This window comes from Pelophylax lessonae (genome assembly GCF_965119305.1).
Source record: "Pelophylax lessonae genome assembly, chromosome: 3".
Taxonomy (NCBI): Eukaryota; Metazoa; Chordata; class Amphibia; order Anura; family Ranidae; genus Pelophylax; species Pelophylax lessonae.
In genome coordinates, this window is record NC_138770.1 from 271180200 (window position 1) to 271199373 (window position 19174).

At 38.3% G+C, this 19174-nt stretch overlaps 1 protein-coding gene across 5 annotated transcripts in view; it reads left to right on the plus strand.

Annotated features, from left to right (window-relative positions):
* NLGN1 (neuroligin 1) overlaps window positions 1–18430 on the plus strand; it is a 1016073-nt gene extending 997643 nt beyond the window's left edge. For all 5 annotated transcript variants that reach the window (XM_082252250.1, XM_082252249.1, XM_082252252.1 and 2 more), the window contains 3 exons: window positions 6321–6533; window positions 9458–10247; window positions 17031–18430. In XM_082252250.1, coding sequence (XP_082108376.1) covers window positions 6321–6533; window positions 9458–10247; window positions 17031–17847 — 1820 coding nt within the window. In that variant the 3' untranslated portion in view covers window positions 17848–18430. The remainder of the gene's footprint in view (window positions 1–6320; window positions 6534–9457; window positions 10248–17030) is intronic.
* The last annotated feature ends 744 nt before the right edge of the window (window positions 18431–19174 follow it).

Consider the following 19174-nt stretch of genomic DNA (forward strand, 5'->3'; position numbering starts at 1 on the left):
TATATATATATATATATATATATATATATATATATATATATAGTGTTTAGATAGTATAAGTGTAGAGGCCCTGCTAACTTCATCTGCTTTAAATTTAATATGGCCAGGCTGTATGCAACCTGGACTGCTCTAAATAGACTGCCTGCTGCAAGTATATATATATATATATATATATATATATATATATATTTATTTTTTGTCTTGGACAGCATTATATAGAATGAGAAAAGTTAGAACTTCAGTCAGGCTTTACTGTTATCCGAGGCTCTGTTAGAGACATTTGGGCTCAATTTCTGTTTTGAGCTCTACATTTTATCAGACAGAAAGTGAGGAAAAATCTGTATAAGGAAAACAGACAATAAACCTCTGACAGGGGTTCTAGCACAACATGGCTAAGAAAAGTATTTTTACTACTATCTATGTAGCTGTTGGAGAGGACTATTGATATTACCATTGCACATGTTCCCGGAAAAGGCTGAAAGCTAGATCGGTGCTGCAGCAACAACCAGCTTAAAACTGGTAACATCACAGAACAACATACATAATTCATATTTGTCAGCACACCAAGGATCTTCAAAAGAGTTCAAAATGCTTTTTGCAAAGAGATCACAGCACAGCAGAAAAGTGCTGGTGGAAGAGGGTACTTCACTTCCTATATAATAAAAAAAGTTTCTCCCATGCAGGAAGTGAGGGAAATGCATCTAACTGAGCACCAGAGAGCACTAAATCCCTGAAAAGAGTTCTAACCCTGCTCTTCCTCAAAGCACTCAAAACAAAAAAAAGAAGTCTTGACTACAGATACACTTCAACTGTAAACATATCTTGATGCAGGGCTAAATTTATATCACTAAAGCCCTTGGGATTCGTTTTCCAAAGGCAAATATTCTGTTCACTTTGCAAAATGTTTCCAGAGACCAGTGAATGTGGTGAAAATTCACTTTGCAAAAAATACTTAATCAAGTGCAAGAACAATAAAAAAAAACAAAAAAAAAAACAGTAAAGTCAACAAGCTTCACCTCATTTATTAAGCTAAGGGAAACCAATAACCAATTATCCTTTATTAAATAAATCCATTTAAATGCAAACCATTTCCAATCTAAGGACTCAGAAGCATTAACACTTTGCATAACTTGGTGGTAAAAAAACGAATTGGGTTAACATGTAGCACAATTTCACAATATATATATATATATATATATATATACTGTAAGCTTTTCCCTGTTTAAGGTAGTATTGTGTAAAGGGGCTGGTTTTGTATAATCACGTACCTGTACCAGTAGTGAAGAAAGAATGTAAAAGGCCTTAGAAGAATCATCACAATTTACTTGCTTTTATGCACTGAACATTCAGGTTATGAACTCTGGGGAAGACTAATGAATGAACAGGCAGGAATATACTAAACCTTTCTGCTCCTTGTCAAATGTGGTTGTCTTGACCCTCCTGGTTGTATGCAGCTTTTCCTGTAGCTTCCATAATCCTTTATCATACTTCTGTCACCTGAACCATGACCATTGTTGGGAACTAGGGCCTTATGATCTCATTGATAGAAGGGCAGAGACAACTTTGTAGATCCTGAAAAATGGAGGCAATGATGAGAAAGTTATACAAATATGCCCCAATGTAATCCAAGGAAGTAGGAGGATATTTTTCCAGTATACCCATTTTCAACTTAATAACAGTTGTTCCAGGTACAAATTGACAGTTCCTGGTGTCAGGGGAAGTTCCCATTCTATCCTAGCAGCTAGGGCTTTCCATAGCATATTCATTGTCGACTAGAAAAAAATGTGCTGGGCTGATATATGACTAACTTTGTCTGTCAATGCTATTATAGTCTGAGTGGTGTTGGATAGTAGTATGATGCAAGATCTTTACCCGAATGTTATTCATGGTTTGCCTATGTATTCCAAAACCTTGACCTAACAAGTCTCCCCAATATAGTTTTTTGGTATTGGGTAGAAATAATTTTTAGGATAAAGAAAAGCTGTCTTTGGGAAAGGATAGAAGATATTTCATAAAAAGGGCAGGGAACCCTGGACCTGGGAATATTTGTTATTTCTAATATGAAATCCCTTAAAGGTTACATGCTTGATGTTAACAAACAGTTATGTTAACATTCTTGATTGAATTGATGAATTAAGAGCAACAAAAGGCTAACAAATCATACCTATTCTTATGAAAATGTTGCTTTGGGCTCCCCTCTGTACTATCTATATATGTAATGATTTTGATACCTGGTTATGTGATTTCTCCTGAAGATGAAAACTGGCAAGATCACTTGGCCAATAACCTAGACCCTCAACGCATATGACTATAGTAAATTAGTCATGTGATTTACTGCTGAGGTAGAGTATTGGCCAAGCTGAATTCTGATGCTCACCTAAATGTGTAAATCTTCAGACATCTAGTCAGCAGTGAAAAAAAAACAACATAGGCTGCTATGGTTATTGCTCTGCCACTGCCTATTACTCTATTTTCTCACCTACAGATCACCATTATCATTGCTTAACATTTGAATATAGTTCCAGTATAAAGTTTATCCCATATTTATCTATGTCAACATAATTGCATGTATGAGCAAAAGTGATGCATGAGTATAAGAAAATTAATTTTCACATGTATCAAATTACGTTGGTATTGGCCCGAGTTTGATCCCATAAATCTCTAGTTTAGAACTGCTAATTGAAATGTTATTCTGTTTAGCAGACACAAAATTATGGCATACACAAAGATCTTGAACAGTGCAGTAATTAGTTTGGGTTAATTAATTATTATGTTATTATTTTATCATGTAGTCATTTAGACTTAGTTTTGTTTTATCATCTGTTCTTCTATTGCCTTAGCTTCTTTACATGCATAGCCTCCTGTATTTTTTTTTTTGTATTTTTTTGTATTTGCACATTATAACAGGTGCTGGTGTTATGGATAAAGGGTACAGTTAGATGAGGGCTTCAGTTTTAATATCTATGGCTTAACATTGAGCCACATATGGAGCATTTTAATATAGCTATAGCAGAGAGAGATTTCCATGACTGAAGATACTCCAAAATGAGCAAATATTAGTGTTCCAACCACTGTGCATGTGCAGTAATGCCATCTCATGAGCTGTCAATTGCAACAATGTGTTTTTGCAAGTTAGGTATGGGAAACTTAAATAATTAGGCTTTTTTAACTTTTAAAAACATTGGCAGTAAATGTAGTGCCCTTATGCCTATCATGAAAGTAAAACATGTTTATTTAAGAGCATAGTGCAAACAGTACATACCTGCTTACAGTACAGAAACAAATACGATTCAGCCTTAGCAATTTAATATCGCTAGAATTTGGTAAGTCTGCCTATCATTGACTGTGTTACTGCATGTTCTTTTTCTATACTTAAAGTAGAATTCCAGCCTAAACCAACTAATCCTAAAAAGCCCCCCCCCCCCACAATTGTGGCTGGCTAATTGTGCACAGGGAAAAACTGTAAATTGATAAATCATTTTAAAACCAGCAACAGTTTGACTGGGAGAAAATGTTCAGTTCAAGTGCACAAAAAAGGACCTAAGGTATTCAATGTAAAACCTGCTCATAAAGCAATAAAAAAAGCATAGGCCTCTTCATTGCATGCATTTACAAACACAAATACATAATGTTAATGGGTCCCTCGGATGTGGCTACTATTGTACAATATTGGGGTTTACTAAAGGCAAATAGATTCTGCAAATGAAGTTGCCCCAGAGCTTAGTAAATGAGGTCAAGCTTCACTTAATAAAGAACACCCAAGCACACTTATTTACTAAGCTCTGGAGCAACTGCACTTGCAAAAGTGCACCGTCTGTTTGCCTTTAGTAAATCAATCCCTATGAGAACATAAACCTGGAGACACATGCATCCATTTAAACAGTATATAAAGGCAATCATTTTAGTTTGGATAGACATATATCCCATGTCGGGCATTTATTGCTGTCTATGTGCCACTAGTGAGATTTAAGTCCCTATTAGACCTGTCTCCCAAACAAAAAGTAAAATGTTGGTCTTGTCAACAGAGCAAAAAGATAGAGAAAGTCCTACAATTGAGACTCTTGGTACTTTGACAATTCTATAAAATCAGAGTTCTTTAAAGGTATTGTAAAATATTTTTTTTTGTAATAACAAACAGGTTTATAATGACCTTCTCTCTGCAATAGAACTGCTCAGAGAGGCCCTAAACCTCCTTTTCTTGGACCCCCCACCAGAAATCTTTGCTCCATCTCTCTGGCGAGTTCCCCCATGGACCGCAGATTTCTATGGGGCACTAATGCGGGGTTTTCTCCTAAGCCTCACTGTCTATGTCTATTTAGGTTGGTAACTGGGAGCAGTGTTCTAGATGGCTTTGTATTTTGTGGTTAGTATTTAAAATTTTATACATTAGGCTATGAACCAGTGAAGGGACAGCAGCCACAGATTGGTCAGTGAAGTGTATAAGTCTATCAGCAGCATTCATAATAGACTGAAGGAGGAAAAGCCTGTGCAAAAGTAGGCCAGTGAGGAGTTAAAGTAGACAAGGTGGAGATAACCAGGGAGTGAATAAGTTATTTTGGAGTGTTGCAGGTTAAAGAGGAAGTAAAGGCGTATTTTTTTATTTGTACCTACAGGTACATATAATAAGGCTTACCTTTAGGTACTGTGGATATCTCCTAAACTTGCATGGTTTATGAGATATTCAGAGTGCATGCAGCCGATGATGTCATCAGTGCATGCGCTCTGAAGGTCCGGCTTACCATACTGGACCTTCAGAGCCTGTGCTGTAAACGGCGGCTCCCGCGTGCATGCGCAACTCACAGCATCGGAGCCCGAGAACCTGGAAGAAACACCGGGGAAGATGTCAACTGTCTCAGCGGTGGGCTTCATTCTAAGGTAAGTATTTCATAATGAGCTAGTATGCAATGCATACTAGCTCATTATGCCTTTGTCTTACGGGTTTTTTTTTTTCTCTCTCTGGGTTTACAACCTCTTTAAGAGGGGAGAATTCTGGAGATATTGTGGAGGGTAAGGTGGCAAGATTTAGCCAGTGATTGGATGTGGGGCCGGAAATAGAGTTCAGAGTCTAGGATTACACCTATCACCCTGGCATGTGGGGAGGGACCAATATGTGTGCTATTGATCTAAATGGTAAAGTCGTTTGGGGGGGGGGGGGGTCAGGGAGGAGGCAATATTACAAGCTCAGCTTTAGATAGATTGAGTTTAAAGAAATGGTGTGACATCCAAACTGATATGTTGCTTAGTAAATTTGTGATATATAAACAGATTGAGGGGGTAAGCTGAGGAATAGAGAAATAGATTTGGGTGTCTTTGGTGATATTTGAAGCTGTGGGAGGCCAAGGGAAGAGGTGTAGAGAGAGAATAGGAGATGCTCAAGGACAGAGCCTTGGAGTACCCCAACAGAAACGGGAAGAGGAGCAGAGGAGATGGAGTTGTATGTGACACTGAAAGTGTGCTGTAATGGGCAGGAGGAGAACCAGGAGAGAGCAGAGTCACAGAAGCCAAGAGAGTGGAGTTTACTGAGGAGTGAGTCTGTCAAAGGCCGCAGAAAGGTCTTAGAGTATGAGTATGGAGTAATGACTGTTGGTTTTAGCAGTTAGGTCAATAATGCATTTAAGTAGGGCAGTTTCACTGGAATGTTACAGGCAGAAGCTAGACTGTAGGGGGTAGAGAAGGTTGCTAACAGTTAGGTAGCAACCCATACAGTTTTGGACAAGGTGCTTAAGAAGCTTGGAGGCAAATGGGAGCAGAGAAAAGGTTCCTAAATTGTTTTTGTTGACCAGTGATGACCCCATCAGGCTATTGGCCTGTTATTGGCCTACTTTTGTCTGTAAAATCCACCACTTCCTGCTTTCATTCACAAGGAGGGAGCAGAAATAATGGGCAACTAGGCACCAGAGACGCATGGGGAGAAGAGGAGGTAGTGGTAGCAAACATGAAACTCTACTATACAGCATACAAAGAGAGATAGAGACTTGCCTATATGCCAACCTACAGTTGGACGTAATTGCCTCCAACTTTGTGATCTTTGAACCAGAGGTAATTATATATGAATTTGGTGAAGTAAAAGCAGTGCTATTAAGAACTCTCTCAATCTGCTGCACATTTCTGTAAAGCTACCAAAACTGGTGTCAGAACTTTATGCATCTGGCTCAGGGCCATTTAAATTACCATACTGCTGGAAAAGGTGTGCTAATGCTTTAATGAATTCCTCTGAAAGTTTCTAGAAGTTGAAATGTAATTTCAGTAGAAACTATTAATATTAACAGTTCTTGGTCCCATCCATCTTAATTCCTTTTTTTTTGTTTGTTTCTTTGCAGGTTTCTTAAGCACTGGTGACCAAGCTGCAAAAGGAAACTATGGACTCCTTGATCTAATCCAAGCCTTAAGATGGACTAGTGAAAACATTGGTTTTTTTGGGGGCGATCCTTTAAGAATAACAGTATTTGGATCTGGTGCAGGTGCATCATGTGTGAATCTGTTGACTCTGTCCCATTATTCAGAAGGCAACCGTTGGAGCAATTCCACCAAAGGTATAATACAGGTTTTATTTATATCACTATTGGCTTGGCTTGCATGTTGCCACACTGCTGTAACTGTGCTTGGCTTTCACAAATGTGTACAGGGCATCATCACTTTTTTTGTTTTGACATACCTATGCATGGTTAAGTGCTGGTGAATGACATGTTTATATTTACTGTACAAACTTCCAAGGACAGATTTAGAAGACTTGTACATTGTGAGCACATTTACAAAAAGCATGTTTTTCCTTAAAGGTATTTTTTTGGAAAAGATCCAGTGAACTGTACTAAATGAGGTCAATTGTATTCTGTCATTCTTCATTGGCAAGTTTAGCTTCTCACAAGAAACCCTGCCTTGTAAAAGCAAAATACAATTTTATTTTAATGGTTGATGCTCAAGAAACATTATCTAGGTTAAAAGAGGAGTTTCACGATAACACACACTCACTGAAAATTCATGAGTTGAATTTATTACTGTCTCTGAGAAGTAGGTTTAAATGTTTTGCATGCATGATTCCAAATTGTCAAAGCCTTCAGCTCTGAGTCATATTTTATTTTACTTTTAGTTCATTTTTTTCCTTGTCCTTTTTCAGTTCCACCCAATGAAAAGAAAAAAAAAATGTTTTCTTGCATACTTTATGCAAAATAGGGCAACAGATAGGTGATATTAAAAATGGTCAAAGCTCTGTTAAATGTGAATAGGGCATGAAACCTTGGTTTTATAGATTTAATAATGGTACAAAAATGTGTAAAAAATAATTGCAACACATTTATTTCAGATCATATTTTATAAACGCAAATATTTATGGTCATAAAGTATCTTAATTAGAGAATAATATTGTTATTAAAATACATAAATAATAAAGTAAAAAAAAAAGTGAAGGAAATATTAACCCCTTCATGACCACATGACACATGTATGAGGTGTCCAAGAAGTGGGCTTTAATCTTGGGCACTGCATATATGTGTTCCTTTGTTTGTGCTGCAAGCGTGTTAGATCGCATGCTGCCAGCACTGAGACCCAGGTGTCAGTGACAGCCCTGGGTCTCATACTAAAAACTCAGATTCTGATCACATAATCACTGTGATAGCCTGTGATTGGCTTTTACAGTGATCATTCACTCTGTAGCCCAGCCCTGTGTTGTATCTCCTCAGTGAAAATGAGAAACAACAGACCTCTCCTGTAGTAAGGAGGAAAAGATAAAATGTATCCTTCTCACTAGAGGAGAAGTCTTTAACCCCTTAATGCTGGCACCTCCGGCCCCTTTAAGGGTTTTTATGCCGATAGGCGGGGCTTATGATCATGTGACCAATGTGATTGGCTGTCACAGTGGTCACATGATCAGAAAGCTCCCGATTGCAAGTAAAGTCCTGGTAACTGTGCCAGGAGTGCTCGGAGTGCGTGCTCTCGGCACAGGTTTGTTTACATTTTGGTATGCAAATATGCAGCCTCTCAGCATCAAGACCCACCCACCGAGAGGCCACATATTTGCATACTGTCAGTGCTAAGAAGATAAAGAAAAAAAGAGACTAGATCAGGAATTGATGTAGTATAGTAAGTGTTAGTGTTACTGTAAGTGTCAGTTTAGGTGTCAGTGGAAGTTATTGTTAGTGTCATTAGCAGTAAGTGGCAGTCTCAAGGAATGACAGAGTAAATATCACTTAGTGTATGTATAGTGAGTGCGCTTTTTCTAATGTGATTATTAATAAATATAATTATTAAAATTATTAATGATGATATTCCAATATTAAACAATATCAAATGGTGAACACTGTGTAAAACCAAGGTTTAAACACAAATTAAATATAAATAACAATAAAAATAAAAATATAAATATATAAGTCCAATTTCAAAATCTTCTTTCAAAGTGATGATTGTGATAGAGGAGTGAAGGAATCTAAACAAAAGAACAGTGATTGTGAATTTCCTCCTTACCCGGCGGAAAAATATGCACTGTTACTGTACTAATGACACTGACTGGGAAGGGGTTAACACCAGGGGCGATCAAAGGGTTAAAAGTGTCCCTAGGGGGTGCTTTTTAACTGTGTGGGGGTTGTATTCACTGAATCAACAGAGAGACCTGTCTTCCTAAAAAAGAGGAACACAGGATCCCTGTGTTCAATACTGACAGAACAGCAGTCTGCTGTGTTTACAATGACAGACTGCCATTCTGTCTTCACAGGGCGTGATCGTGGGTGCATGGTGGCAATGGCGGCTGCCAGACCCGCTGATTGGTTCCCCCCTGTAGCCAATCAGTGCGTGTGCGCGCCCCCACTAGCGGTCCCGCGAAACAACATACAGTTCCGTTGTTTCGCGGGACAAAGCCGACTTGCCGCAGTTTAACCTCCTCTGCTACTTAACTGAGCAGATCAATATCCCAGGAGTTTATTTGACTTCGATGCTATACTCTGATTAAAAAGTGTTCCTTTAATTTTTTGAGCAGTGTACATTTAGATATACCGTATATGAGAGAGCTATGACTAAGGCTATTTATCCAAAACATGTTAGCTTTTGTACCACCACCTTAACAAAGAAAATTTAAAACATTTTGAAGTTTACAGGTAAGTTCAGGCTGTATTTCAAAGTTTTACAAGGGTGAGAAGGAATCAGCTATATAGCTGATACTCTATGGGCCATATTGGCTGAGATATGTAGATTGCCTTCTTATTTTAGGGCTAGAGTTAAGCTTTAATATAAATTTACGGAACATATACAGTAGCTAATGCTAGGTCCATCTTAAATTATTCCTCTGCAAAGTCAAATATTAAGCAGTGTCCATGGATGTACCTACCTACCTGTTTAATTTAATTAAATGTATGCATGTAATAGATTTTAATGTTTTTTGATGGTTCTCTTCCTAAAATGTTAATTACTGATGGTTATTGGCCTTGTACAATTACAATTAATATCTATTTCTGTATTTTTTTTTACATAGGACTTTTTCAAAGGGCAATTGCACAAAGTGGAACCGCCCTTTCTAGTTGGGCTGTAAGCTTTCAGCCTGCCAAATATACCCGGATTTTAGCAACAAAAGTTGGATGCAACATGACTGATACCGTAGAATTAGTGGAATGTTTGCAGAAAAAGCCTTACCGAGAACTTGTTGACCAAGACATACAGCCAGCAAGGTATCACATAGCTTTTGGACCAGTAATTGATGGGGATGTTATTCCTGATGATCCTCAGATACTAATGGAGCAAGGTGAATTCCTAAACTATGACATAATGTTGGGTGTCAATCAAGGAGAAGGATTTAAATTTGTAGAAAGCATTGTGGACCATGAGGATGGAATTTCTGCAAGTGATTTTGACTTTGCAGTTTCAAATTTTGTGGATAACTTGTATGGATATACAGAAGGAAAAGATATAATGAGGGAAACTATAAAATTTATGTATACAGATTGGGCAGATCGACATAACCCTGAAACAAGAAGAAAAACATTGTTGGCATTGTTCACCGACCACCAATGGGTTGCACCAGCAGTAGCAACTGCAGATTTGCACTCCAACTTCGGTTCTCCTACATACTTCTATGCCTTTTTTCATCATTGCCAATCTGATCAAGTGCCTGCTTGGGCAGATACAGCTCATGGAGACGAGGTTCCTTATGTTTTTGGGATTCCCATGATTGGACCTACAGAGTTATTTCCTTGCAATTTCTCTAAAAATGATGTTATGCTCAGTGCAGTAGTAATGACATATTGGACAAACTTTGCAAAAACTGGGTAAGTAGCATTTTTTTTGTGCAAATTTACTCTTTATAGTTTATGTTAGTTTATTAATATTTGAACACTGTTACACTGTTATGTCTTCATGTATGCAAATTCAGGATAAACCTTTCTATTAACTACATAATAACTCACACACACGTGTGTATATATATATATATATATATATATATATATATATATATATATATATATATATATATACACACACATATATATAGATTTTTTTGATGTTATGGTATAACAGTAAGTTTACTACAGTATAAAAAATTAACATTCCATTTTTCTAAATACCCTGACCTGCCCATCCATCAAATTTACACAGAGCGGCTACTTTTTTAAATACTTTTACTTCACTGTTGGGTATTACCTCCTACCCAACTGCAATCTGTAGATTAATGTACCTTTGCATAATGCCCCGTGCAGGGGTTACACTAATTTACATTTTCACTTACAGCTTTCCAACTGGGCTTTCACTGATGGTCTAATAATTAAAACAAATCAGCATATTTTCCAATCATGTGATCTCCAGTTAGTATTAGTTAGTTATGGCTTTATTTGTAAACAGCTGTCACTGACTCTCTGTGCACAACAAAGGAATATATTTAAAATGAGACAAAGCTAAAATTAATCATATTATACTCTTTAAAAACAGGTAGGCTGATTTTTCATAGAGTTATTCCAAGTTACCCGATGCATACTGACACTGCTAAACAAAGACTAGGCTAGGTTTATCTTGGCTGCAGTTACTTTAATTAGCTTGATCATTTACTAATTAAATAGAAACTATTATATGGTATTACATTCTGATATAAATGGGGTATTAAGTGATGTGACAACTTCAAGCAATGTTGTGATAATTTGGTATTCTTAGGCACTTGATTAAATTATCATTGGAAGTTCCTGTGTTTGCACAACGAGTCTGCTGCAAAAATTAATTAAAAACAAAGCAGTTCCATACAATATGTTTACCACGTTAGATGCTTTTTTCGGCTTCTTTCTGATTCATTATTTGCTTGCCAATGACAATGTATGCAAAAGCCATCAAATTTCCCACTCAAAGTAGTATGTTCTCTCCTTTCCATACCACAGCTGGCATCCAATATGGTCTAACTATTGTTAGTGTGCTGATCTGGACAAAATTAGGTGGCTTCCAATGTTTAAAAGGGGACCTAAAATTTTTTTTAAAGGGGACAAAGGTGCTGATATGCAATACCCTGCGTTAGCCCTTAATCAATCCCAGTGTTCCTAAGGAGACCCTTTGGAATCCTAAGTCAAGGCTATACATAGAAGCTCAACTTCTACCCAAATCAGTAAGCCTAGCCCCATCCTTGCTATAAGTCTCACCCCTCTTTTTAAACAGCAGAGTTTCTACTGCTTTTGCAGTGCGTGTGACTTGTGCTGTGAAGCATATAGTTACATATAGTTACATAGTTACATAGTAGGTGAGGTTGAATAAAGACAATAGTCCATCCAGTTCAACCTGTGTAGGTGTGTGTGACTGTAATCATCTAACATAGCCCTCAATCTCCTGATCCTTGAGATGTAAGTCTAAGAGTCTTTTGAAAGTCACCATACTACCCGCAGAAACCACCTCTTGTGGTAGACAATTCCACAATCTTGTAGCCCTAACAGTAAAGAACCCCCCACGTTGCCTGAGGTTAAAACGCTTCTCCTCTAATCGCATTGTATGTCCTCGAGTCCTCATGCAATTCCTTCGAATGAACAGCTTTTCTTCTAAGCTGAGATCCCCATTAAGATATTTATAAATTGCTATCATGTCCCCTCTCAGACGTCTTTTCTCCAGGGAAAATAAATCGAGCGATTGCAGCCGCTCTTCATAGGTAAGGTCCTCCAACCCCCTAATCAGTTTAGTTGCCCTTCTCTGGACTTTCTCCAGCTCCAACACATCCCTCCTGAGGACTGGCGACCAGAACTGGACAGAATACTCCAGATGCGGTCGGACCAGAGTTTTATAAAGTGGAAGGATTATAGTCTTATCTCTGGAATACATCCCTTTCTTTATGCATGCTAATATTCTGTTGGCTTTGGAAGCTGCCGCTTGGCATTGCATGCTGTTGCCTAATCTAACATCAACTAAGACTCCCAGATCTTTCTCCATTTTTGATTCCCCCAAGGGTTCCCCTCCTAACGTGTATTGTGTTTTTATGTTTTTGGTCCCCAAGTGCAAAACCTTACACTTCTCCACATTAAACCTCATTTGCCATGTCGTTGCCCACTCCGTAATTTTGTCCAGGTCATTCTGTAGGATATCTGCTTCATGCTGTGCAGTTATTGCCCTGGCCAATTTTGTGTCATCTGCAAAAACTGATAACGAACTACTGATCCCTTCCTCAATGCTGTTTATGAATAAATTGAACAAGGTTGGTCCCAGGACTGAGCCCTGGGGCACCCCGCTTACTACCTCAGACCAGTCTGAGTATGCGCTGTTTATTACTACCCTTTGGACACGGCCTTTTAGCCAATTCCGTATCCAAGAGCAAACCCTGCTGTCGATACCTGCAGACCTTATTTTATAAATTAAGCGCTTGTGGGGAACTGTATCAAATGCCTTAGCGAAATCCAAGTACACCACATCCACTGGTCTCCCCCTATCTAGCTCACAGCTCACTTCCTCGTAGAATGCTAAGAGATTGGTTTGACAAGATCGCCCATTTGTAAACCCGTGCTGGTTACTACTGATGATGTTGTTGTCTTTAGCATACTCTACGATATAGTCCCTTATCATCCCCTCCAAAAGTTTACATATTATTGATGTCAGACTGACAGGCCTATAATTTCCCGGGATATGTCTCTGGCCCTTTTTGAATATCGGAATCACGTTAGCCTTCCTCCAATCCCCTGGTACATCTCCTGTCCTAATACTACAGATATAGAATCTCACAAAAGTGAGTGCACTCCTCACATTTTTTAAATATTTTATTATATCTTTTCATGTGACAACACTGAAGAAATGACACTTTGCTACAATGTAAAGTAGTGAGTGTACAGCTTGTAACAATAGACATAAATAGTTAGGCGCGAGTGCATGAAAATCTATACATAAGACTGCAATTTTTATGCAAGTGATTATTCCATATAAATGTCCTTATAAAAAAAGATTTAAGTCCATTGTGCAGGGCTGCCCTTCAGAAGGGGGGGGGGGGGAGTAGAAGCTGCTTCCCCAAACATGTAAAGAAAAAACAAACAAAAGGCGCCTCTGAGTGTCTGAGTGTAGACTGTAGGTTTAAAAATGTATTACAATAAAGGTAAACTCACATGAAATTTCATAAGGAGAAGCATATAGGGGTGTTTTATAGGGTGATTTAATGCCGAATGTAGACGTCCTGAGGAGAAGGGGCAGTGGTGCCCATGCCGTGTCTCCCATTTGGGTCACGCTGAAACCGGACGGAAATGGAGTGAGATAAAAAAAACCCAGCTAGGAGTGAGGTTGAGACACACGATGGAAGGAAGCATCACTCCTCTGACGCCGCAGGTGGCTTGGAGCATGACAAAAAAAAAGGACCTTTTCTTTTCTTCTCTTTTCTTGTCATGGTCCAGGCCACCTGTAGATTGCAGTTGGTCCCTTTGTGTACATATACATTATTTACACATACAGAGATACATATGTACACATAATCCTCTCATAACATACATAGAATGGTTCCCCTTTAATAAGGAGGGTGGTGGTAACAAATCTGGACCCACTTGACAAAGGAGCGTGCATTGTTTCTTTTCATCTACTGCGCATGCTCCGAAACACGTCACGGACCTGTGATGTCAGAGGAGCGACACTTCCTTCCATCGTGCATCTCAGCCCTCACTCCCAGCTGGGGGTTTTTCATCTCACTCCATTTCCGGCCAGTTTCAGCGGGACCCGAGAGGGAGACACGGCACCAGCATGGGCACCACTGCCGCTACTCCTCAGGATGTCTACATTGGGCATCACATCACTCTATAAAACATCCCTATATGCTTCTCCTCATGAACTTTCATGTGAGTTTACCTTTTTTTTAATACATTTTAAAACCTACAGTCTACACTCAGAGGAGCCTTTTGTTTGTATTTTCTTCAGTGTACAGCTTGTAGAACAGTGTAAATTAGCTGTCCCCTCAAAATAACTTAACACACAGCCATTAGTGTTTAAACCACTGGCAACAAAAGTGAGTACACCCCTAAGTGAAAATGACCAAATTGGGCACAATTAGCTATTTTCTCTCCCCAAAGTCATGTGACTTTTTAGTGTTACAAGGTCTCAGGTGTGAATGGGGAACAGGTGTGGTAAATTTGGTGTTATCACTTTCACTCTCTCATACGGGTCACTGGGAAGTTCAACATGGCACCTCATGGCAAAGAACTCTCTGAGGATCTGAAAAAAAGAATTGTTGCTCTACATAAAGATGGCCTAGGCTATAAGAATATTGCCAAGATCCTGAAACTGAGCTGCAGCACGGTGGCCAAGACCATACAGTGGTTTAACAGGACAGGTTCCACTCATAACAGGCCTCATCATGGTTGACCAAAGAAGTTGAGTGCATGTGCTCAGAGTCATATCGAGAGGTTGTCTTTGAGAAAGAGATGTATGAGTGCAGAGGTTGAAGGGGTGGGGGGATCAGCCTATCAGTGCTCAGACCCTTCGCAGCACACTGCATTAAATTGTTCTGTATGGCTGTCGTCCCAGAAGGAAGCCTCTTCTAAAGATGATGCACAAGAAAGCCCACAAACATTTTGCGGAAGACAAGCAGACTAAGGACATGGATCACTGGAACCATGTCCTGTGATCTGATGAGACCAAGATAAACTTATTTGGTTCAGATGGTGTCAAGCATGTGTGCCGGCAACCAGGTTAGGAGTACAGGTGAGAAGTGTGTCTTGCCTACAGTCAAGCATGTTGCTGGGAGTGTCATGGTCTGGGGCTGCATGAGTGCTGCCGACACTGGGGAGCTACAGTTCATTGAGGGGACCATGAATGCCAACATGTACTGTGACATACTGAAGCAGAGCATGATCCCTTCCCTTTGGAGACTGGTCCGCAGGGCAGTATTCCAACTTGATAATGACCCTAAACACACCTCCAAGACAACCACTGCCTTGCCAAAGAAGCTGAGGGTAAAGGTTATACAAGCTGTACACTCACACTATATTACATTGTAGCAATGTGTAATTTCTTCAGTGTTGTCACATGAAAAGATATAATAAAATATTTACAAAAATTTGAGGGGTACTGTATATAGTAATTTCCAGTCATTGCCTGATATTCAATCTTTGATATGTTTTATCAGAAAAGATACATTTAAAATATATATTAATAATTTAGCATTTTAACTTGTGTTAAGGTATATGTTACCCCAACATTTCATATCCCTGATATATGCCTGTTGTACCATGTACTTGTGTTAAAAGGTATCCTATTCTCTTTGTATTGTTACCTGATGTTCCTGCCAGTCTCCTTGCTTTCCTATTTCAAACTGACCACCCTAGGCAGGAGGGTACATCCTTCCCAGCATGGTCAGTTTTCTGTCTGTGGTGGCAGAACAGCTTGCCTGTCCTCCAATGGCCAAGACTTGTGCTGACACCCCCCCCCTGCACAGCTATTTACTGGAAATATCAGTGTACTGCTGTTTCTTCACCACAGCTCTCCAAGCCAAGCCCCTTATACAACTGAGAGCAGAGATTATGTGATCACTCTTTAAAACTGAAAAAAAAGGTATTTATAATGGTTTTTATATCTATACACAAATGTTTTGCGTTTCATATCTATTTTAAACAGAATGGGCTGTTTTGTAAGGTAAGGGTTCACATTTACTTAAACAATGTGTTTTATTCTATACTAAATTTAGTAACAATATCAAAGATTAAGATTATCTATACTCCAAACAAAATTACAATATTGAAGTTTACCAGTCCTTAGATGTGGTGATTGCATTAGTTTCCATTTTTTAGCCTTTTTTCCCCTTTTTTTATTCTACTGATTGTTAGCACATTCGTTTAGTACCTGGACTATCATAACATTGTCATAGAATCTTAGGTTTCACAGTGACTTAAGGCCTGTATGCACAGGGCTAAATGTCAGGAGACATTGGTTGGTTAAAAAAAAAAAACAGATGACATTCGACCCGTGTGTATGTCAGTCTGTTCGACAGAAGCGGACCATTTGGCTGACTTCTGTCAGATGAGCATGCTGGAAAACCAGCAGCCGAACGACTCCAATAGCTGAGAGCACTGATTGTAGTGTTTTGGTGGGGTCCGTCCCCCTGTCAGAACACAACAGGGCAGTGGGGGAGATTGCTACACTAACTTCTGATAATTAGTACAGGAGCTCCGACCGGAGCAGACATTTTTTCTCAACAAAAAAACTTATAGTGTGTACCAAGCGTTAGTTAGACTCTTAAGTTGACTTTATTTACCGGCCCTTAACTGTGGAAATCATTGCCCGCTCAGGAAAATTCCTATCTGACACAGATCAGAAAATCTCCTCCTATTTGCTGATCATGCTCATTGCCAAAATGCAAAGAACAGATTCCTTATTACAAACGTTTTAAAGAGTTCTTATTTTTGCCATGTTGTTTTAATTAGTAATCAAAATTATACTTGGTTAGGAAATCTAGACAGATAGCTACAGTACAACTGTTTGGGATGTTTTTATTCCATTAGCCTCAGTTTAGCTACTGGATTTTCAAGAAAGCTAAAAGTAGGTTTTAAACATGTTAAACATTGGATGTTGAACAGTTGCATGTAAATAAATATTTATCCCATATTGATATGTTGTTTCTGTTTTAGAGATCCAAATCAGCCTGTACCACAAGACACAAAATTTATCCACACAAAGCCAAATCGCTTTGAAGAAGTTGCATGGACTAGATATTCACAAAAGGACCAATTATACCTCCACATTGGATTAAAACCCAGAGTTAAAGAGCATTATAGGGCTAATAAAGTTAATCTTTGGCTGGAGCTGGTTCCACATCTTCATGTTATTAATGACCTCACTACAACAAAAGGGCCATCTACAGACATCACTTCTACACAAACAAGAAAACCTCCTTTGCCTGTAACTTCAGCTATTCCAACAATAAATGAAGATACATTTAAGCAACAGCCTAGTCCATTTTCATTGGAAAGAGACTATTCTACTGAATTGAGTGTCACTATTGCCGTTGGGGCATCTCTGCTGTTTCTCAACATCTTAGCTTTTGCAGCACTATATTACAAAAAGGACAAAAGGAGACATGATGTGCATAGGAGATGTAGTCCTCAACGCAATACTACGAATGACATAGCCCATGCACAAGAAGAGGAAATTATGTCTCTTCAAATGAAGCACACAGACTTGGACCATGAATGTGAATCTATCCATCCTCATGAGGTTGTCCTCAGAAATGCCTGCCCTCCGGACTACACTTTAGCAATGAGAAGGTCCCCAGATGATATTCCACTAATGACCCCCAATACTATAACAATGATCCCTAACACCATACCAGGGATTCAACCTATACATGCCTTTAATACTTTTACTACGGGACAAAATAACACACTTCCCCATCCCCATCCCCATCCACATCCGCATCCACATTCACATTCTACAACCAGAGTATAGCCAGACTAGATGGAAAACAGACTTTATTTTTGATGTATTACAGTAGTTGACCTTACTGGGAATTTCTTGGATTTTCAAACTTGCAAGACTTATGTTATTTAAACGTTGAAAATTACAATGTGCATACTGCATATACATATCAAAAAACTTTTTGGATTTTTGAAAAAAAAATGTAAATATTCAAAGTGGACAAAAGCAACAATTGAAACAATTGTTGTCAATATTTTTTGTTTTTTAATTCATGTTCAACTTTTTTTTTTTTTTTTTTTTAGGATTTATGTTACAAATTGGCTTTAGGCATGTGCTTCACAAAAAGAGAGGACAAAGACTTCAAATGTATTTATATGCACAAGGGACTCACTCATGGAATGTCTGATCTTTTTCACCTTTTTTATTTTAAAACTGTTTTACTGTGTAGATCATATATAAGTGCACAAAGCACCGATGCTGTTAAGGCCTTAATATGGCCCCATTCTATTAACTGCCAATTGAGCAAAGAGTTTTAAGTCCTGGCAGGTACAATATTATCACTTAAGTGCTGTCACTATCAAATGTGGGAATAAAGGAAATGATATTTTTAGCACGAAGTGCATGATAATTTGTATGCTTGGTGGCTGTGCTGCTGAATAAGCCACAATTAAAGTTGTTCTCATCATATTAAAGTTTTTATACCAGATTACTACATCGATTGGCAAACCTCAGGATGAATTTTAGAGGGGGGGGGGGTAAGTAATTGAAACTCAGTAATTCAATGTTTTGTCCTCGGCATTGAGCTAGAAACGATAGGTACATTGTAAGGTGAAGATGGAAGTGAAAAACTGGTGCAAAATCCCAAAGGATATGTGTATTTAAATTTTTACTATAGATTGTGCTAATTCTAAACAATTTCTAGAAAACAGATTCAGTTTCATTTAGTATAGTTGACATATGATGTTGGTAAGTAACAATGTGTCCAAAGAAAAATCTGAGTTATTTTCCCACTACTGAAATTTTTAAAATATTTTTTCTCATGATGCATGTCCACAAGTGTTCAAAAATGAATTTTATTCTACATCACTGTAAATTTATTTATATATTGATGTTACCTCACAGCAGTATTATCGGTAAAATGTATACATATGTAGATACAAAGAATACACTATAATGAAGGGTGCCAACAGGATTTATAAACCCAATTCTGGGTCTGTAATTTTATACTAATACTATCCAGTCACAAAAGTATTAATTTCCCTATTGTTTATCAGGAAAATATTTATCACAGTCTTTTCAAGGTGTTTGTATATGTAACAGATGTACATTTATATGGAAAATGATAAAGGTGGAGTTA